The following is a 23,240-nucleotide window of genomic DNA, read 5'->3' as shown; positions in this document are numbered from 1 at the left end:
ATGGTCAGACCCCATGCAGCAGCCTGCCAGTCAGCAGCTCTGAGGGGACGTTCAGTGTAAGTCAGGTTATTTGCTTAACCTGTTGATATTGAAGGAGAGGATGTTTTCTCAGCTGTGTGCGTGTTGTGTGAGAATGTGTGTGGAGAACCAACAGAAACAGAGGTGAGGTATTTTGAACGTGATTCTGCTGTTTACTGAGGTAATTATAAGCACTGAGAAACTACAGAACTCCTGATGCTTCAGCTCACTTTTTGAGAGGTTCCTTGTGCAGCTTGCAGCCGCTGGGGCTGTGCAGCAGCAAAGTGCAGAAATCAGCGGTGGTTCTGTCTGGATGCAGAAAGATGCAGCCACAGAAAACCCTGAAGTGGCTTTCAGTGAAACTTCAGTCTTCGGGTGAATGAGTCTGACAGCAAGGGAGTCTGACAGCAAGGGAAGAATACTCTTTCCAGTTGGTTTTGAGCTACTCATTGCATAAGGTTTCTTATAAGGATTTGGATTAGGCTCATGGGAATGAATTTAAATGGATCGAGTTTCTTCAGGCTTTCTTTGAACTGAAAGAAAAAGCCATGCCTGGTTTTACTGCCTGCACTCCAGATGCAAGCAGATGTTTATGTATCTGAAGTGTCTCCCGATGGCACCAGGGCAGCATTCCCTTCAAAGGCATCACAGCAGCAGCATGCATATTGAAGGCAGTGGGGTAAGATTGTCTCAGCAACTTTGCTGTACAATTGATGCAGTATTTCATGCTTTTATTTATTATTTTTTTTCCTTAGCTAGTTTTCATGCCAATTGTTTCAGCTATAGATGTGGAAATGTCAGCATGCAGCAAACACAGAGCCTGATACTAACCATGATGTAACTTGGTATGGAAAGTGTTGGCACTGTTACAGCAGGGCTGGGTTTGATCTGTATGCAGCATTTTTGTTTTCCTTTAGTTTTGGTTGTAGACACCTGTAAGAGGAAGTGATATAGGGGGGGAATATTTTGTTGGAGATCTGATATATCATACTTCCTGCGATTATTTTCTGGGATTATTTTCTCTAAGATTTCTGAAATATTTTCTAAGGTTAGGTCACCAAATACTAAGGATTTTACTAATCCACTGTTGGCATACTCATATGGCCAATTTTGATCTCACTATTAATATCTAGCTATATTGCCGTTTAAGGAAAACCATCCGATCCCTGGTATGTTTTATAAAGGAGATTAATTTCATTACATGCAGCTTTTACAGATATGGAAGCTGTGGAATAAAGGAACAGGGTAAGAGGGATCAAGCAAACAATGTTAAATGCTTAAAATTACCCAGCATGTTTGTAGCAAAGACCAGGACCAAACCAAAACAGCCCGTGTCTCAAGCCAGAGCTCTGTCCTGTAATGTCACCTTCTCCTATTTCCTCAAGTGTAAGTCAGTGTTTGAAGACATTAACTTCAGATTTTCACGACTGTGACTCACAGCAGGATTTCCCCAGTGCTTCCCAAGGGCCCAGAGTCTGGGGAATTTCAGCAGGTGCAAGTGACAGACCATGGGGCTGCAAAGGGAGCAGTGCTGGTGCTGCCAGCCCGGCCTGTGGGGTGAATGGACGACTTATTTCACACTGAGGTCAAGAATCCATTCTGCTTTTTTACCTTAAAAGTTCAGCCTAAACAGGAATTGCTCATCACTCTCAAATAATTCTGCAAAAAAAAAAATGGAAAAAAGCCATGACTCGTTCTGAGTGCAAATCGTTAAGTGTGAAATGTGAGAAGGGCAAGGAATGAGGCAGAGGGCTGGGGCAGGGCCAGCTGGCTGCTGGGCAGATGCTCCGCCGCTGTTTGCAGTATTTTAACCTGCTGCCAGGAAGACGAAAGCTGAGCAGCAGCCAGGCTGTGGAGGTTCAGGTGGGCACTGCCAGGCGCAGCAGGAAGCCCGTCGTGGAGCTTGGCGCTGTGAGGCAGCGCCGGCAGGATGAGGCACTGTTGTACCTCAGCGAGACTCGCTTCCCTGTGCATCACTGCGAGGAGCAGTGCGACAGCAGTTACAGAAATAACATTGCATAACCTCCTGTATAAATCTCCAGGATCATCTGGTGTTTCTCAATATGAAAGATGCAATAAACAGTGTGAGTGGTCAGCGGTGGGGCGGGGGTCCCAGCTGGGGGCCTGTGGGGAACTCAGACCTCAGCAGCTGTGCTGCGGGGCCTCGAAAGCACCCCGAGAGCACGCGGGGAGAGCGGGAACACCTCAGGGCACGGGGGAGAGCAGGAACGTGGTTCCCTCAGCTCAGGGTGGGCGCTGGGCCGAAGGCTGGAGGAGGCCGGGCTGCCGGGCCGCTCCTGCCTCGGGCTGACCCCTCTCTCTGTTCCAGGGGCGATGCCAGCCGGGGGCCGGGAGCTGCTGGTGCTGGGGCTGCTGGCGCTGGGCTGTGCCGCCGCCAACGACTTCCCTGAGGGTGTTGTGGGGCGAAGGCGCCCACCAGGCCCGGCCCACGGCTGCCCCCGCGACTGCGGCTGCACCCAGGAGGGCGTCGTGGACTGCGGTGGCATCGACCTGAAGGAGTTCCCGCTGCTGCTGCCGGAGCTGACCAACCACCTCTCGCTGCAGGTAAGCGCCTGCATCGCCCGCCCTGGCTCTATCCTGCCTCCTTGGTGTGTGCTGGAAGCAGCGGGCCCCATGCTGGTGCTGCACTCGGTTCCCCTCGCCCACCTGTGGGTCTCCCACCATCTCAGGATCTCCTTTCCCCCATCCCGCCATTCCTGTCCCAGAGCAGAGGGGAGATTTCACCTTAATTCTCTCCCCACACATCAAGGGAGGAAAAAAGATTGGATTTTTTTTTCTCCTTATTCTCTCCCCAGGTCCAAACGAAGAATTTTTGTCCAAAGTAAGAATTGCTTTTCATGGTGAAAGTCTTTGATTTTGAGTTGTCTATGAAAAGCATGGACTAGACTCCTTTAGCTAATAAGAAATTTTCTGGCAGCCCTACATGGGAGCTTTATGGCCTCCAGTTGCACCAGGCAGGTTCAGGTTGGATATATTGTCCCCGTGGCACTGCGGGACGTGGTCAGCAGGCAGTATTGGCAGTAGGTGGACAGTTGGACCAGATGATCTTACAGGTCTTTTCCAGCCCTCATGATTCCACAATTCTACATCTTAGTTAAAGTATTGTAAGCAGAGTGTACCCAGGGAGGCGCCTGAAGCTTGCCTGGAGCCACCAGCAGGCCCAGGGACGGTGCCCAGAGAGTGCTGCAGCTGTGGGTGGTGCTGGCTGTGATGTTCAGACAGCTGGTGCTTCACTCACTGTACTTTAGCCCTTAACCTTGTTTATTGCCCCTATTTACCAAGGCTGGTCAATGGGTAGCATGCAGATTTTGTACAGTGCTTTCCATCCAAGTGCTGTGTAGTTAGAAAAACTGTAATGTCAGCTGGCACCCTCTTCAGCAGATCTGTTCCAGGCATGTGCTAGGCATGGCTCCTGCTCTAATGCCAAAAACAGGAAAGCTACTTTGGAACAGCAGCTGTCACTTTCTGTGTATTAGCTTGGCTTCCAGTATAGCAGGTCTCCTTTTTCAGCCTCCTAGATGCTAAAACACTAAATTCATAAATGGTCTAAATGTTAGTAAACTTGTCAATGAAAATCTGATGGTAGTCACTCCTGGCCAGTGAAAAAAGGAGTGCAGTTTGACTGTCTGCTCATGACAAGTTTGCAGTGGGACAAAAATCCTTCGTGTTAAAAACAACACTCAAATAACAGCAGCAATAAATGTGAAGTTCCACAGTGCCAACCTTGTAGCAAATGCTTTGCTGCGACTTCAAGACTGTGGCAAATGGATTATAGGTCTTGCCAGGCATGATCACACTGTGCTACCAGTGCATAAGTTGGATATTTATAGGGATGGACACAGGCTACAGAATTTGTTTCAGGCCTTCAAATGCTGCTGGGTTTTGATGTATTCGTTTTGAGATCCAAACTTGGCTCATTATGGAGAGAAAGCTGTTGACAGTGATTTTACATGGTTGGTTAATTTCCAAATTTTATTGAAGTTCACAGTCTGGGTTTTATTGGGAACTTTCTTGGACCACTTTGCTGATGATTAACACTCTCTGTTTTCTTAGAACAACCAGATAGAAGAAATCTTTCCAGAAGAGCTTGCTCGTCTTCACAGACTGGAAACTCTAAATTTGCAAAACAACAGGCTGACTTCAAAAGGTAAGGTGGAAGAGCTGTGAAGTGCACAGAACAACAGCAGCCCTGTGACAGCTGATAGGGAAAGCTGTAAGACTTCATGGGCCGACTTGACTGTAGTGGTTTTCTGTAAGCATCCCACAGATCGTGAAGGCATTTTATCGTCTGAAACATAATTCTCAGTGTATAAAAATGCAGTCGTACTGAACCAGTGGAGGAGACCTGGCAGCAGCACTGTGTTCTGTGGTGTGAGAGCTTATCCAGGAAACTCCCTCCAGTCCCTCAGGCACATCAGTGCAATGCACTTGAGAACCAGAAACGTCTACATGCTGAATGATTTCCTTTTGACTGACCTTGTTTCTTAATCCACTTGTTTAGTCCAGTCAGTCACTGCAGTTTAGTCCGGTTTGGTCCTTGCTGAATTAAATATAAAAACAAATACTATAGATTACAAATAAGGTAAGTTCTGCCCTTTAAAAATCATTGTGACTTCTGTAGGCAGGTGTTGCTTGCTAAGTCTAGTGTTTATTGGAGAGACCTGACAACTGCCCCAGTCAGGAAAGCAGGAGTTGTAGTAAACAGTAAGAGAGCAGGGCACACAATACAAAAGAGAGCATTGTTTGCTTTCATGTCGTCCAGTTGCTCTGAATGCTCCTGCTATCTTTATTGCAAAGATAGGGAACAGCTTTGATTGAGAATGCAGACGTTTCATGGAACCCAAAGCATATCATTCTTGCATGGTACAAAGAAGACTGCTTAATACATTCTGACTTTCATATTATTACCTTTTGGGTGTGCTGTTTCTTTCACGAACCTCAGTGCAACCCTAGGTTTCATGTATGCTTTGATATGGGAAATAGCTTCACCTTTCACTTTTGGTTATCTAAGTGCTAGGTGAAAGTGTCTTTTGTACACTTGCCATTGTGACTGAAACAGTGCTTGTGGGATCATCTGGGTGTGGAGCAATTCAGCTGAAAAATAGTAATTATTGGAGCATGATTAGCTTTGAGCTGGATTGACTCTAGGCTGGTTACTGCATGGTTATATGGATTGTGGGGAAACAATGAAAGAGTTACAACATGCAGCTACTGATGTTATGATGGCAACATCACAGTCATAGATCATACTGATCTGGTCATTAAACAACCTCAGATTATGTCCCACCAAGAGAAGTTATCTGCAGAGTCATCTAAAAAGTGACAAAATAAACTTATCAGATAGCATGGTTGCTGAAGCACTTATAATCAGCTGTACAGCAAGTCTATACCTGCTCTGTACATGAATCCTGCCAGAGGGGTTGGCCACCAGCCCTGCCTGCTTAGTGTTTCTAATGGTCTTACATTGCTCTTAATGCTCTGCTTTGGTTTGGTTTGTTTTTTATAAAAAAAGCAACAGTAGGTCTGAAACAGGTTGCTTCAGTGCCAATGAAGAATATTTAAAATCTTGTTTTAAAATATTCTCTGAAAGAGAAAAATACCCTCTTGTACTTCCAAACAGGGAGGCAATGGGATGCCAGTGTTTCTGATCAGAATTTTTCTTGTTTTTAAGGGCTGCCAGAGGAAGCATTTGAGCACCTGGAGAACCTAAATTACCTATACTTGGCAAACAATAAGGTAAGAGGCTCAGAAGGCTTTCAGAATTCTTTTCTAATTGGGTTGTGAAAGCTCAACAAGCAAGTCTTCTATTCTTTTTTAAAATGTATATCCTGTGTAAGTAAAACTGTCCTGAAGTGATATTCTAGTGAAGGTTCATTTAAGGTCAAGGCAAGCAGTGGGTATTATAAAAACTTAGGAGGTTCACACAACAGTATATTTTCAAGGCCTACTTTGTGCAGCTAGTGAAAACTTGCCCTTGTGTGTGTAGGCAGGCATGGAGAGCCTCTGCAATTTAAATTGCCACTGGTCTCAGTAGGCTTAGGATCAGCTGCATACACAGTTGGTAGCTGCATGTATGCAAATAGGCTGTGGGGTAATGGTGCAAAGTGTTGCCTGTCTCATCAGATGAGGGTGGGTTGAAAAACCTGTGAACAAACACATCCTCCTACCTGTGTATGTGTGTGCCATCGAGATCAGCAAAATGCCATTTTCCTGGGCCCCCATTCTCACTGGGTTTGCTGTGGGGGGATACCCACACACAGTGAAACTGAGCAGGTCATTAACTTATTGTTTTACCTGCAGTGGTAGGAGCTGGACTTCTTTCAGTGAAGAAGTTCACAACTGGGGGATACAAGTTGGATGTAATGACAGAAAAACACTTCCCTCCCTGCCAAAGGAAATGCCTTCTCACATATGTTTGTATCTGGAGGTTCCCATTGTGGCTTTCTTTTTCTCTGGTGATCCCCCACAAATATTTGCTACAGAAGGAACTAGAATACCACAAAAAATATAGGAGTTGAAACATCAGACAGACCTTCTTTTGCCTAATACCCTTCCCTTCCTCTCTCTCTCTCTATATGCATTTCTATGCATGTCTGCACAAATATTTTATTATCCTTTTAACATCTGTGACCCTTTGATGTTTCATTTATATACACGTGGCCACACTGAGGTTTCAGCCAGGCCACGGCATTTCCAGAATCACTCCATGATTTTCTGTATGGAGTTATTGAGAATAGAACCCATTATTTAGTACAGTAACATTGTGTTCTTTTCTCTCTTTCAAGCACCATTTCCATATAACAATCTTGGCAGTTAATAACTCCATAAAAAGGAATAAGCCAGACTGTGACTCATATTCCAGAACTTTGCACTCCAGTTTTCCCTGTGTGACAAAACAAAATGTTTGGGGTTTCTGGCTTTACTGCAGAGAGAAAAGGATCCCAATAGAAAATGCAAACATCAGCGAATGTCAGAACTAGTTATGGTGAGAAGTTGTGGACCCACAGAAATAACACATTTCTTTATAAATCACAAGCCAGGAGAAACCATATTGGCTTCAAACTGCATCACTCTGCCCTGGGAAGTGCTGCAGATCAAGTAACTGTGGTGTCTGGAGGAGAGCAGGGATTTGCTGGTAGTTTGCTCCTTGTTTTATGGGTTATCTGCACTTGTGATCCCATCAGATATTGTTTTTCATTAAACGAGCTTAGTTGGTTGGAGAAATGAAATATCATAAAAGACTAAAGTGGCTTTTTAGTAATAATGCTTATTGGATGCAGTAGTTTCCTTCTGAATTTTTCATCACGCTCACAGTGTGTATTAATCACATCGTAGCTGCAGAGAGCCTCATAACTGAAGGCTCTCCTATCCAACTACAGAGCATGTCCTGAGCTGCCACTGTTATTTACTGTAAGCTGGTGATTTTGGTGGCAGAAGGTTTTGCATCTCCAAATATTCCCGTAGTGACAGGGGATTCACTTGGATCCAGTGCTTTTGTTGATACCAAAGCTTATGGTAAGCAAGAAAATTTGTTTCAAACAAGTGATAACTTTTGTATAATCCTTCTAAGCTCATTGCTTTACTATATGTTATTAGTGGAGAAACAGTATTTGCCATATGGAAAGGAAGATTCGACAGTAAAGCTGCAAGAAAATTGCATCTGCACAAATGCAGATTGCTTCTTGTTAGGCAACATATCAGATGAAGCTACTCAGACACCTTGGTTTTGCTACGTTACAGCACTCCAGCATTAATCCTTCAAGCAATCAGCCACTGGAGATCCATCAGTCTCGTGGCTGAATGCCGAAATGCCAAAGATGAGTCCTGTGCAAGCGAAAACTCTCTTTGAATGAAACTTTTTTCTTTCTTGTGGTTCAGATGTTTCTCATTTCGTATATCTGAGCCATTCCTTTTGTTTTGTGTAAGTCATGACCCAATAGACTGGGTTTCAGGAGAAAAGCTTTAATGTGCCACCATATATGAAAATGATTAACTCTGTTTCCTGTTTTTTTCACCGTTATGTCGTGACGGTGACTTAGTTCTTTCTGAGGCACTGTCAGACCTTCCTAATCAGATATGGGTCCGCTTGCACGATATCCTATTTCCCAGGTCAGGAGGTGACAAACTACCAGTAAATTCAAAGGCTTTAGGAAACAAAAAAAGTCAGAATGTCTGTAGAAGAGTCCTTCAGAGTGCTTCAGAGCGTATGTAAAGTATCTGATCAGTTGTCTCACTGGTGCTATAGTTGACACATGTAACCATGGTAGCACATGCATACTGCAGTTCAGTAGTCTGCTTATGCAGAAGGCACAAGCATACAAGAAGGCATATGAGACTGAAGGCTCGTATCCAGCACAGCATTGTGCTGAGAATTTCTTTCCCGGGGCTTAATCTTCTGGGTTCATGCTTTCCACAGAATTGCCCTCCAGCCCATAAAAATGCAACCTGTAATCTTGGTGTCTAGATGAATAATTACTAGTAGCAGCCAGACAGCAAAGCTTGCTGTTGTATTACCCAAACCTTCTGTAAAACTAAGCTTTTTAATCATTAGTTCTCACTCCACTGAGTTTTACTCAAATACAGTGTTCTGAGCATTTCTTTTTATATCACCAATGGAAATAGCAATAGACCAAAAGCAAACAGGACCTCTCCTACATCTCTTCAACTGAGAAGTTTTGCAGAGACAAGAACTTTTCGTATTTTGTTTCTGATACCTCACTTGCTTAGTGAGCAAGGTATCATTGTACAGCTTTGGGATTCCATTTGATATTTCATCATTTGACTCAGAAGCGTCTCTGCACTTTGGGAACCTGCATCCTTTGTTGAAGAGATCGTTTTAAATGGATGCAATACTGGTAGACATGTGAAATGACATTCCCAGCCTCTGAACCAACAGACTTCCTTATGGGAGTAAATAGTAGGCCAGTATGAGGTGGGTTGGATTTTTTTGGCTCACCAGACCGAGGATTATGAACAATAACAAGCATGGCATTTACTCTTAGGATAACAATTTCTTGACTTCTTTCACCAAGAGACAGGATGCTTCCAAGCAAAACAAACGTTCACATATCTTGGAGCAAAAATCTGTCTCCTTCCTGGAGATTAGCAAGTGAGGACAATTTATTTTTTAAATTATTTTTCATGCAATATGCGTTCTGTTTCAGAGAAAAAAAATTTGCAAGTGTTTTGTGTACGGTCTAATGCTTGCTTAAAATGTTGCATTTAATTGAAATTCGCATCTGTATTTCTCTTTCAGCTAACAGTGGCTCCAAAATTCCTACCAAATACCTTGATCAGTGCAGATTTTGCAGCCAATTATCTCACTAAGATATATGGGCTCACATTTGGACAGAAACCAAACTTGAGGTAAGGGATTGGGAAGTGAAATAAGACTGGAGTTCTGACACTGCTCGGAGGCTCTTGATAAGTTTAAGAAATTTTCTGGCTAAGCCATTTTATTGCCTACTGATATTTTTTGGAAGGAAGCTGACTACTTGTTAATCTCAGCATGAAGGATCCGACAAACACATTCCAAGGGCTTCTAGTAGCTGCCAACTTTTGCATAGATAAAAATTAAATTATTTCCATTTTGTTTGTGCTTCAGGAACAGCTTTAGTTTCCCAGAATGTGGATTAATAGTTAGAAATCCCCATTTTTTAATAATCCATTCATTAAAAAATTAGAATCATGTTGGGAATGCAATACTCAACGCAGTTGAGTATAACTCAACTGTATTAAACCTAAGCATAGTAACCTTCCTTCACAAGTGGTTCATACCCTCTGGTCTGGTTTCAAAGGCCTCTCTGCTAGTTTCAGGTTTTGATTTTGTCAGCTGGAGCCATTGTAATGCTTTAGTCCATCTCAAATTCAACTGCATGTAGACAGACCTCCTGTGAGATACAGTCTTTCCCAAAGGCATTTTAAGTAATCTATTTATAGGGACAGTACAGCATCTAAATCCTGCAGAGATGTCTCAAACTCTGTTGATAGCAATTTATGCATCCAAATTCAGAACTACTTAAAAATGGCTAACCCAGTTGAGCTCCTAGAGCCCAATCTTACGATGAACTGAAGAGCTTTCAGTTCCCTCTGGTTTCACTGAGAACAGAAGCTACTCAGTACTTACTAGACCTCTAGTCTTGTAAGCTCTTGGTAGATGAAAAGACTGAATTGGGCATTGGTTTCAGGCAATATCTCATCACGAAAAAAGCTAGATTTATACACATTCTTCCTTCATCTGAGTTACATAAGTTACTATGTTCCAATCTTGTATTAAAATTCTTGCACTCTTCAGAAGTGATTTTCACATACTTTCCCACAACAGCACTCATTTTAATCTTCTGAGAATTGATTCATCCATTTCCGAGTTTCTGTCCCCAGCAGAGTTAATGATCTTAGGCTCATTATTTGGAAATAACATTTTCAGAAAGGCAAATATTTATGAGTTAGAAGCAAAGCTGACCATGAAAGGTGAACTGTATTTTCATGTGGCTCTGAACCTCCTGGAGCGTCTGGTCACACTATTGTGTTTCCATACTGAGCCTTTCCTTCCTTTCCAGAAAGATGCCAAGTTCTCTGCCACCAGTAGAGAGTCCAAGAATAAGCTGTAAAAGAAAACTTTACACTGTACTCTTTTGCAATTTTAACCTGTGTCCATGACTTTAACTGCTACTGCATCTTGGGTGCACACAGGAAATGAAGGGATAATGGAAGCATGTAAAATCTCATAATTTCTTCTGTTAAAAAGAAGTCAAATTAATTTGTTTAGGAGTTAAACCAATGAAAGCAGCAATTTCTTTACAGAAGCCAGTTGCTTTATACAGAATTAAATCCTGTGTAAGGAAGATAAAATCATTTTTAAAACTGATTGGAGAAACTCTTTGGTGAATATTAAAGGTTAAAAGTAAGAAGGGAAAGCTAGAAACTATCTTTCTCTAGATCCCAGAAGGTCATTAAAAAACGAAACTCTTACAGATTTGTTCTTTCTGACATTATTGTTTGCCCTTTTGAATTCTAGAAGTAGAAAGCAAACTGTTTCCTGAGGTATTTTGAGCCTTCACGGCAGCAGAAAGAATGGAGGAGTGTGAAACAGCCTTTCCTCAAGAGATCTGCAGGTTGATTTTGCAAGTTGAAGAAGCCCAGATTTGACTCCAAATAGAAGTTAAGATTGGAGTTAAGGAGATATCTTAAGAAGTTAAGATACCTATTAATCTGATAGGATTTCTGACCCTTTCGAGTGAGGCCACCACACTGACGTGTTTCATTTCTCTTAACCGAAAGCAAAGCCATGTCCAAATGGCAAAACTGAAATGTAGACTTAAAAGGAATGCAGTCCCAGATTTACATTCATTTCCTTGTTAAGATGATGAGGCTATTTGTGAAATTCATATTCACATCCAGGAATTTAAATAGACCTAATTTCAAAGAATGTTCAGACCAATCATTTGGTTGTGCTTGTATATATATGCCTTGCCAAATTAAAGGCCATGTTTTGATAACAAATCTAATTAAGGGAAGAAGAATAGGCTGAAATACAGTTTTTAAACAGCTTTCTTTTGGTAAAATGAACAAACAGATCTAAATATCTGTTTGACTTTATCTTTTTTCTTCTTCTGACAGGTCTGTTTACCTTCATAACAACAAACTTTCAGATGCTGGCTTACCTGATAATATGTTCAATGGCTCTAACAATGTGGAGATACTCATCATGTCCAGCAATTTCCTGAAATATGTTCCAAAGAATCTCCCTCCAGCATTATACAAATTACATTTAAAGGTAATGACACCAGGGTTTTGTATTCCTTTACGACTGTGACAAAAGTACTGTGTTGTGTGAGATTCAAACTACACAACCAAGTAATGTAATTTCACTTGAAAACATTCCCAGGCCCTCTGTAAGTCTCATCTGCTATGCTCTAGTAGCCACAGTAGCCACAGTAGCTAATTCCCAAGTCATTACTATTTTGTTCATAAGGAATAGAGTGTTTTTGCAAAATATCACATTGCTCACAGGGGAAAAAAATCACTTTTCAGTGTTTTCAGGGGAATGAAAAGCATGTGCGTGTGATGGTACTGTTGATCTCTTTCTTGGCAATAATCATATGAATGCATATTAGTACAAGAAGCTAGCTCATTCTTCATGGCCATCCACTAATCAGACTGCTGGTCAAGGTTGCCACTGATGATGGTGTTTTTTCTGACAGCTGCTTACCCATTAGATATTGCCTGTGCTCACTAATTGCCATCCTGGAGACTGCTGTTCCCTAGCACCAGTGATATTTTGTTTGCTACTGAACTGGCAATTTAGTCAACACAGAGAAAGTTTGGATCAGTGAATCTTCACTGCTACAGCTTCTCCAGCAGTCGTGTAATGCAGAAGTTGTGGTATTATCTAGTCTTCAGCATTTTTAATTCTGTCATCTGATTTTGATGAAAAATACTTCATAATTGTCTGTTCTTAACTTTGTTAACAATGGGAGAGCTGCAGTGGTGGGGAATCCTGGTTCTGTTTGTTCCCAGTGTTGACAGTTCCTTGGACGTCTGTAGACTGCAGTCTGTTTATGGAATCATAGAATCATAGAAGAGTTTAGGTTGGAAGGAACCTTAAAGATCATCTAGTTCCAACCCCCTGCTGTAGGCAGGGACACTGCCCAGTAGACCAGGTCATTCACAGCCTTGAATGCTTCCAGAGAGGGGGCATCTGCAGCCTCGCTGAGCAACCTGTTTCAGTGTCTCACCACTCTCAAGGTAAAGGATTTCTTCCTAACACATGGTCTAAAACTACCCTCTTCCAGTTTAAGGCCGTTTCCCCTTGTCCTGTTGCTACCTGTTCTGTTCCCTCCCCAGCTTTCCTGTAGGCCCCCATTCAGGTACTGGAAGGCTGCTCTCAGGTCCCCCCAGAGCCAGATCTTCCTTCTCCAAGTTCTTACCTTTGCTTTGTGCAGCTTGGGTGGTATGGCTAGAGCCTGTGCCTGTGAAGACTAAGGCAAAAAAGTCACTGAACACCTCTACCAGCCCTTGGACTTGTGACATTCTGTGTTGTCTCCCAGCTTCCTTTTCCCTTGAAGGTTTCATGCTAAATTCCATTAAAGTCTTCTACAAAGACTTCTGTAGGTTGAAGAAGGCAAAGATTTTGTCTACCATATTATGAAGTTACTAAAGCCCTGGATTTTGTTGCAATTCATAAGTAATTGTTATCTCCTAAATGAAGGCTTAGCCTTCAGGGATTGTTCTTCAGGACTCATATTCTTCCCTGCTGTCCCAGCTGTGTTCAGGGCAGAAAAATGAAAGAGGGAAACAAGCATTTTGTTTTCAAGTGCACTGCCTGTCATCTAACTGGACAAGTTAACAGAACACAGCAGTGAGAAACAAAATACTGATTGAAAGTGTACTTGTAGGTGTGACAGGTCTTTTTCTTCACTCTTCACTGTAATCTGCAGCCAAGTCTCTCTGTGATGGTATCCACTTTACATGAATTGGGACCATGCCTAGTCTAGTCTGCTCCTCACATTATTGCTTGTACCTGAAGGGCACTGGAACAGGCTGCCCAGAGAGATTGTGGATGCCCCATCCCTAGAGGTGGGGCCCTGGGCAGCCTGGTCTAGTATGAAATGGGGAGGTTGGTGGCCCTGCATGTGGCAGGGGGTTGGAGCTTCCAACCCTGGCCATTCTGTGATTCTGTGAAGGGTGGGAAGTTAAACAAATTCCGTTTCGATATTTTATGTGTACTTTTATAATTCCTACAGTTCCTGTATGGAATTCATAAATGGAATTTAGTTTTGTATTTTGTTCATGTCTGCTGGCTGGCTACTCAAAGGCAGCACTAAAGCAATAGGAATAATTGCTTCAGAATCTACACTGCAGGAACTGAGCCTTTTCAAATGTCAAACACTGGAAGGATGGCTGGTTCCCAGCTTCCAAACTGATTCTTCTTTATGGTAAAATCCGTCTTAGAAAATTCAGAAATTCTGAGCAAACTACAGGGCCACTTACTTGGATTACACTGTAGATGTGTACATAGGTGCAAGGACTGTATGAATACAAAATGAAACCCTCCTGGAGTGCCAGACTGTAACTTCTTAGCCTAAAAAATTCAACTGGAAATCAGTTATTGTGCTTAGTTGTAATACTTTTTATCTAGTATTTGTATTTATTTCTTAAGTGGAATTAAAACTTCCAGTGAAACACCTGAAGTCTAGCTCTTTTGAAATTTAATTGCCTGGTAATAACTGAGCAGAACCTGTGTGTCCTATGTTGTTTCATGCTAAATAATGTGCAATGTGCTTCTGATGACTCTAGAACAACAAGCTAGAGAAGATTCCCAAAGGAGCCTTCAGTGAACTTACAGGCCTGCGGGAGCTGTACTTACAGAATAACTACCTGACTAATGAAGGAATGGACAACGAAACTTTCTGGTGAGATTCAGGCCTGTAGTTTGCACCTGTGTCTGTCTGCTTCCTCTGGTATAGTAGTACATCTACAAAAAAAAAGCACAAGTACTTAAAATACACTTAGTAAAAGCTGTGCTGTTATGCATTCCTCTGGTAGGTGGAGATGAAAAGACATAGACTCAGATACTGTCATTGAAAAGCACAGGTCTTGGTGAGTGCTTTGAATTCACACACCAGAGTTCCATTATACAGAACACAGAACACTGAACATCAGACCACATCACTGCTTGATTGCTGCAGACCCAATCACAGGAGGAGCTAATTGCCCTCTGAGAAAAGGCAATCTAGAACGATGGTGCAGGCTGCTCTCCATTTTTCCAAACAAGTCAGAAGTGAGGCTACTTGAGATGTCTCAGTTTCCAGGGCAGTTCACTAGGAGTTAAGGCCAGACCTTCACCTTTGCTATGTCACTTGTGTTTTGTTCTGTTTTAGTGACTTGCAAGCAGCCACAGATACATAGTTGAGAATTAATAGCTGTACCCCAGTGTGCAGGGATTGCTGGAGTTACAGGGGATGTAATGGTGCTGCTCAATGGCCAGATGACTGCAAAAGCTATTCTACAAACTGATACAACTGGAATAGCCTTTGCTGTCCTATTTACCCTTTCTTTCTGCTTGCACTGAGTCCTGCCCTAGTTCTACCTGAAAATCCAGACCACATAGTCTGTCATGCCTATAACTTGCCATGAATCTTTTTCTGGTCTGGTAAACTTCTCTGGTCTCTAAAAATGGGAAGCTCTTTTCCACGAACCACTCCCAGAAACCTCCCAGAGTAATTTACCTTAGTTCTGCTGTGTCACCCTACAGGTAATGTTGGACATAACATTTCTGTTAAGATTCTGGTGAACACGGTGCAGTGGCTGTAGCTCAGGCAGCAATCACAGACAGCAGATGGGGGTGGATGTTACTCTTTGCTGTACAGTACCCAGGCTAAGGAAGCAGTACCGACTGCAGTAATGTACTTTTTTACCCAGAAAGTGTATTTGTTCATTCAGACTGTACTTGGAGGGCTCTGAACAACAGTGTAGTAAACAGTAAGTAATGTCTGTAATGTATTAATTCTTGTATTTCCTGAGAGCTTTCTAGTCATCTGCAGTGAGCTATGTAGTGCCATGCAGATTACAGTCTCCTCACAGGAGCGCCTCAGTCTTGGCATGTAACATCACTGATCCACATCCAGTTGGTGTAAGTGGCTGGTCTGAGGATTTATTTTAGCTTCAACTGAGTCTATGGAATCCAGATTCAGTAGCTTACACAAAGCAGATCTACCCCTGACTCACTTCCATAATACTGGAGGGTCAGGAGAAGTTCAGTATCTTAGTCTAGGACACTGAATTAGCATTTCTAATTTTCATTACAGTAAAATTTCATCGTCTCAAAAGCAGGCCTACTTTTCAGTTTAAATATGCAATTTCAGAGAGACAAAAATTATTCAGGCTGTTTCTGTGAAATGGACTGTAAAATCCTAGGGAAGGCTGAATATTGTTTCACCTTGCAGAATCTAAATGGAGAGTGTTTTCTTTCCTGCTTTCTCAAGGAAACTCTCTAGTCTTGAATATCTGGATTTGTCCAGCAATAACCTCTCACAAATCCCAAGTGGTTTGCCTCGAAACATCGTCCTCCTTCACCTGGAGAAGAATGCAATTAAGGTGATTGGTAGAGATGTCCTGACCCAAATTAAGAACCTTGAGTACCTCCTGCTCCATAACAACAAATTAAAAGCCCGAGGTATTCACCCGTCAGCCTTCCAGGGCTTGAAGAAACTGCACACTGTCCATCTGTACAACAACCTCCTGGAAAGGATTCCCAGTGGGCTGCCTCGACGAGTGAAAACACTCATGATCCTGCATAACCAGATTTCTGAGATTAACAGGAATGACTTTGCTACCACTTACTTCCTTGAAGAGCTGAACCTGAGCTACAATAAGCTCAAAAGTCCCCAGATCCATCGGGAGGCCTTCCGTAAACTGAGGCAACTGAAGTCCTTGGATCTTTCTGGAAACAACCTCAACACGGTGCCCTATGGCTTTCCAAAGAACTTGCAGGTTCTGAAGCTGAAGGAAAATGAGATAAGTGACATCCCCAAAGGGACTCTGTCTGGGATGACAAAACTGCGGGAATTGTATTTGAGCAACAATAAACTGAAAGTAAACTCCATTTATTCAAGAGCGTGGAGGGAGCTCAGCAGTCTCCAGGTAGAAACATCACCTTCTCTTATTGTGGTCATATTGCTAATGTCCTCCTCTGTCTGCCTAAGCCAGTTTATGTGGCACCAATACTAGCTTTGCTTGGAATGCATGTATTGGGCTTGCATTTCAAGTGCCATGTACTCTGTTTCTAGCAACTGGAAGGTTGTGCTGTGGTGCCAGAGGTGAGTACCTCCCACTGCTGACCGGAGCGGTGGTCCACCGTGTAGTGCTAATTCTGGGAAATGTTAAGACATTTTTGTTTCTCAATCCTAATGCTGTCCTTTATTTTCAGCTAAATATTAATGAATGTTGTCATTAAAACTGAAACTCTGTGTTTCAAATAGCTTGTCTTCCAAAAGATCTGAAATCAGCTGTGAAGAGAGACGGCAGGAAGAAGGAATGCATAAACAAAACCACTCTTAATTCTCAAAGCCCCCCACATCAGCTTATAGTCAGACAGGCCAAGCTACAGGATTTAGCAGCTCAGCTGGCTAAGGCACCTGGATAGCACTTAGGAGGTCTGGATTCAATCAGCAGTCTCGTCATTTGCTTAATTGTTCGAGAAAGTTAAACACAAACCATAAGGCAGTCAGGAACAATCTCCTTTCTGCTGTGCAAAATGACCTTTCAGAATTGTTACACTGGCTGAAGGATTTGTCTGCGTTTCCTGTTAGGTAACAGCCTGTTTCCTGCAGTAAAAGGCATTACCTATGCCATCTGGTAACCATCTATGATGCCTACTGTTAGGTCACTGTACAAGCAAAATTTATTCTTCTGAAAGCAGATAAGGGATAGAAGATGTGGAGTGTATGTTTTACCGGCCCCCAGTGTGTTTTCAGACAATGTAAACATTTATCTGTGTTAATATTTTCTTGGAATAAATAAGAGCTTATTTTTCAGTTAATGTAAACCAGCAGTGCAATAATAGCATCTGTAGCACTGTTGCTTTGTATCAGCTGTAGATTTGGTTGATGATTCCAGTGATATATTTTGCATTTGTTTGGTGCCTGAGTGACATGTGTGCATGCACGTGTGTGCAAATATGTCAGAGAGAGAATGTAGTTGGGAAGGAAGATGCTGATAAAAATTATAATAATAATAATTAATACTGGCACCATTTACCTGCAGTAGCTTAATGAAATGCAACCATTGTCACCTGTCTTTTTTTTTTTTTCCCTCTACACAAAAATAGGTCATGAGACCTATTGCCAGCTTTAGTACTGGTTGGAATTAAAAAATTACAAGCTTACCTTCTTGAAAGGCCTGATTCATTGCAGTTTCACCTCACTTTTATGCTGCTGTCGCTCTTTTGTAGTTGGTGTCAAGCCAGAGTAATGCACTGCTGAATCAAACTCTGGCCCTTCAGCTGCACCTTTTCCACAGCAAACCCCACTCATATTAAGCAGGACTCATATTAAGTATATTAATATAATATTAACTCATATTAAGATAATAGCATGTATGCAAGATTCTGTTAAACTGACAGGTTTTTTTTTGGTGTTGTGACTTCTTCTTGAGCAGCCTTAATACCTGTTAAGTACTTCCATGATAGTATGTATTAATGTTTTTTCACCGTGAAGGGCTTAACTCTGCAATAGGTTAATGAGTTGGTGCACTGGAGATTTGACAAATAACAATCAGGTCTAAGATCCTGATTGTGCAAGTACTTAGCATGCAGTCCTGTCCACACTGTTACCATGGAAATCACTGAAGACTGCTTGCAATTGCAAAGCTAGGCATTTGCATAGTTGTTTGCCAGACTGGGATTATGTTGAGGAGAAGAACAATGAAATCATGACAACCGTCTGTAGAACTGTAGCTGAATAATGTGACTAGCATGTCAGCTTGGGAAGTGCTACATATAGCATATAACACTTATTTTAATCAATTTTTATGCTGAAAACTTTTATAAGGAAGTGTCATGACCTGTAGTCCTGATGTTTTCATATGTTGCTCTGTGTGTTTTTATGTGTGATTGTATCTAATATAACCACAGCTAGTGAAGCATTTGCAGTAGCAGCTTCCAAGGACTTCCCAACATATCTGAAACCCAGTCTGCCTGTAAACCACTGTAAGTAGTCATGGGCTAAAGCCTGAGGACAGAGATAAAGAAGTGTTGGGACTGCTTAAGAAAACAGCATACATGGCATGTCCTGTGAAATCATGATGTTAAATGGTAGCACATGAAAGCAGAATTGCAGCAGCCACCTTTTCCTTGATGCGAGTTACATGAACTCAGTTTATGCTACAGTAAACATGGCTTCAGTTTTCCACTATGAACTCAAACAGAACCTTTCTGCATGGATGACACCCTACAGTTTCCATTCTGCACACAGTGTTCTTTTCCTGACCTCACCAGAAGGGAAAGGTGTAGTGAGCAGACTCACTAAAGCAACATCTGAAAAATAAAGCTTGTTTCTAGATGATTTGCAAACAAAAATCCTGGATAGAGCTTTACATTAACGTCACTTCTGTACTGTTATCATCCTAATTTTTTATAAGTGTGTTATACACATATGAATGTTTGTATATTGACATGTATAAATATACGTAAAAACAGTGGATAACATGTAGAAGGAGAGGTGTATGTACACAGCCAGCTTTTGAAAGCTCATTTATTGTTAAACTTCTATTTTTGGAGTGTTGCTGATATTCACATTTGATTATTTATTTAACCCTTTGTTGTGTCTTACAGTCACTAGACATGGCTGGCAACCAGCTGACTTCGATCCCCTCAGGCCTGCCAGAATCTCTAGAGTATCTGTATCTTCAGAACAACAAGATCACAGTTGTTTCAGAGGATGTTTTTGAGTCCACACCCAAACTAAAGGGAATTTACCTCAGGTGAGTTCAGGTTTCCACTTCAACACACAAGAATTTTCTTTTTTATTCACTTTATTGTTGCTTACTTTATAGAAATTATTTAAAATTTTAACTTTCTAAATAAGCATCTTTGTTTTATAGAAATTCAATGAAGCTATGCTCATCTGCTGAGGAAAGAGATGGATACATAAAACGTGCTCTTCAGAGATTTTCCTTTCTGTCTTTTTGAGAATGGATTAGGCATGTTAGAAATTCTGGGAAGTCCATGTTTAACACTATCTCATATTCCAATATTCAGACTAAATACAGCTCATTGTAAGACTACAGCTCTGCCTCTGTCTGCTGCCCCTGGCTTTTCATAGTGTACAAAAACCTCCTGTCATGAGCCTTGCATGACTGATCTTGACGTGGTGTGCTTTTCTGCAATAGTTTTGTCAGAAACAGATGTCAATGCTGTCAGCTATCACAAATGTGACAATTGCAACTAAATTTAGAAAGATTTTCTGGGTTTTTTCCTATTCTGTCAACTGGATGAGAACCTTGTTTATTAAACCTAATATTTTACAAGTGGCAGATGCCAAACTTGTTTCACACCAAATGTAAACTCACAATAAAGTAACTTTAAGCAGAGTTACTAAGGACTTAAGCACAAGAAGGGAAGCCAGGATCTGGCCAAATAATATATTCAATTTTAATCAAACAGAACATTAATGAAAATAGTACTTAGAAGTAACTTATGAAAACCTATGGAATATGTGATTAAGCTGATCCTGTGGTTGTGTTCAAAAAGCCTGGAATGCCCTTCAGCACAAGACTAAATATGGCCTTGTTTTGTCTGTATGCAGCAGCACTGTTCTGTAGTTTGGAATCGTACCTTTTTAGATGAAAGGTCCCATACCAAGCAAATAAAATTAAAAAGCCTGGTGTAAATTAGAGCAGTCTGTCTATTCAGCTGCTCACATTTATGAGATTTTTGTGAATGCCTGGATGCAAACCAAAAACCACATTCCACATTCTATATTTCTATATAAAGAGAAAAAAAAAATTGCAGATCTGTTTTTTGCTAACATGGTTAGGAGGCAACTCCACCCAAGTTAAACTGTATTTCCTAATGGGAGGCTATTAATCCCTTTAATAGTGTGAAACAATGACATGCATCTGGAATATTAGATAAAATACAATTTGAAGCATGTTCAAAAGAATGAAGCAGGAAATGTGAGGGGTGCTGAAACTTTACATTGGCTTATTTACATTTTTGGAAAACAGTGTAACAGATGAAAGGTTTCTGCATATGTTTCTAAGGAGATTCTTTGCACCAGCATTGCATGTATTGTGGGAGAAGAATTCAGCTGTCAAGGGATGCCATGGAATCTCACGGAAAAGCAAGTTGCACTTTGAAATGTGGGCTATGAGGCAGATAGATTCTGCCTGGGAAGGAGAAAGCAGTATGCCAAGAGAAAGAATCTGTGGGGGAGGAATTCCAATACTATGATTTTTTTCCTTGCAGAATACAGTTAAAGAGGTGGTCATATGGGCTGGGGCAGAAATCTTCTGAGAGCTTGAGTAGTGAACTAGAAACCAGTGTGAGATGCTTAACGTTTCCTATTATTTTCCTGCAAGGTCCTTTGCAATGATACATAGCACCATCAGAAAACTTTGTTCAGTTACTGTGTTTGCCTGCTTCATAACCTCTACCTACTTTCCTTCTCTTTTTCTCTCCAGAAGAGTCAGTACTCTGCAGCTCAGTGTGTCTGGAGGAAAAAAATAATGATGGATCTGGAAGGGGGAACATTGGTTTTGTGAGCTTTGGCTTTTTGTTCTCAGCCAGGACCTTTGCACACTGTTGGGACCCTTGAAAGATAATTATCTTCACATATTCATCATTCCACAGTTCCACACTGTTCAGTTCTACACATGAAGAATTCAATGCCAGCGTTTTAGCAGCTCTGCTTTCTTTACAAAGGCTTTCATTTCTAAGTGCTGTTGTGTGCCACTGTAAAATTAGAGTAACTGCTGAATGATTTCCTCCTAGTTTCCTCTCATTTCTCTCTTGGATATGGGAACGGGCTTATTTTAACAGGAGGGTCTTTTTTTGTTTGCTTAAAGGTTTAATAAGATTGCAGTTGGAGCACTGAAGGTAAATATCTTCCAAAGTCTACAGCACTTACAAGTACTGGATATTGAAGGGAACCTTGAATTCAGCAACACTTCAAAGAATAAGGATGACTCAGAAGAGGAATTAGAAGATGAGGAAGATGAGGAAAACTGAGATAAAATGTGAACTCACACAGGCACGCCATGTGGAAGGTAACAGCTGATGTTTAGTTAAATCACGGACTCAGTTCTCAGACTTGTGTAAATAATTCCAATTTACAAGTATGATTGAAACTTAACAGGAGGTGTCTGAGCCGTAGGTTCAACAACTTTCACCCCAGTATGACCAGGAATTGCAGAATACAAAAAGGCAGAAAATACATTAATTTTAAAATGAAACAATCAGTAAATATCTTTACTTTATTGGAGGCAGTGGACTCCTCATGGTGACTCCTGCTTATAACCACAAAGATACAGTAGGTAAAGATTGTGGATCTTATTTACCAGCTCTGTTTTTTTTCTCCTTTTTTTAATTTTTATTTTTTAATAAAGGTATTTCATGATATTATTAAGTAGCTAGTTTAAAAGGAAAATAAAGAACAAACTGCAGAGTTCAGTGATGCAGAAGACTATGTGAGCTGAAAGTGGATTAAAAAAATAAGACAAATTAAAGGCCCATCAGTGTCTGTTAAACACCAGGCTAAGAAGCAACATCTATTTTAGACAATCCTTAAATCACTGACCACTGGAGTGTGTAGGAAGATAGTACTATACTTGGAATATTTCTTATGGAAAGAATATCCACTTCAGGTCACTTTGGGAGACAGTGCGCACAGCTGAGTTGATGCCTGGTTCAGGATAGCCATGCTTAAGTTCTTAAAACAGCCTACGATTTGCTACTGGTAAGTCTTGGCAAGTGTACATCCATCACTTCACTCAGACTTATTGAAAAGCCTCTGGGTGGTTACAAATTGTTTGCTGTTGACTTTAATTCCAGACTGGTAATCCTGAATTTAAGATCTCAGTATTCCGTAACCAATCTGGCCAGCCACTCTTTTGTTTTCAAAGGCAAAAGAAACAATGAGGATAAATTGGTATTTGAAGAGTATGTATTTTTCCATAAGAAAAGACATCTCTTAAGCTTATCATACTTAAAAGAGATGATGAGGTTCAAGGTACTACTGTTTACTGCTGAGGATTTAAGCTCCAAGGCTTTGAAATGGAAATAAATGTTTAGCTTAGTCCCAGATGAATATTTTGTCATGGAGTGTGACACAAGGAATTGCTAGAAATAGTGCTAATTCACTGAAAAAATGATGAGGATTGGAAAGGACAAAAGCTACTCAGAAAGTCGAACAGTAGACCTCTGGGCTAGGCTGTGTCAAACCTTTGTGAGAAAAAAAAAAAAAGAAATGTAATCCAATATAATTATTAGAATATATTCAGCTTTATCAGCACATCTGTGGTTTGGAGCATGTGCAACTTTTCAGCAGATGCTAAATTTAGCCTGTTATGAATTCTGTATTCTGTTATGTAACTGATTTTGTTTTTCTCTTGTTTTGCAGCAAAGCATATGGAAAATTACATATATTTCTATGTGTATATATCTATATAGATATATATAGAACACTTAGCAGAATGTGCAA

General features: G+C 41.2%; 1 protein-coding gene across 1 annotated transcript; it reads left to right on the top strand.

Annotated features, from left to right (window-relative positions):
• Positions 1 to 21,769, top strand: PODN (podocan; the record flags this gene model as incomplete). The annotated part of the gene is given in 11 exon segments (XM_079536129.1): positions 1 to 41; positions 43 to 56; positions 2,348 to 2,583; positions 4,093 to 4,186; positions 5,711 to 5,775; positions 9,296 to 9,405; positions 11,659 to 11,815; positions 14,338 to 14,453; positions 16,026 to 16,683; positions 19,373 to 19,521; positions 21,607 to 21,769. Coding segments are annotated over 11 exon segments (1,803 nt in total).
• Positions 21,770 to 23,240: the final 1,471 nt, after the last annotated feature.

Source organism: Tetrao urogallus, assembly GCF_951394365.1.
Source record: "Tetrao urogallus genome assembly, chromosome: 5".
Taxonomy (NCBI): domain Eukaryota; kingdom Metazoa; phylum Chordata; class Aves; order Galliformes; family Phasianidae; genus Tetrao; species Tetrao urogallus.
The sequence above is the reverse complement of the archived record's forward strand: the minus strand, read 5'-3'. Positions and strand labels throughout refer to the sequence as shown.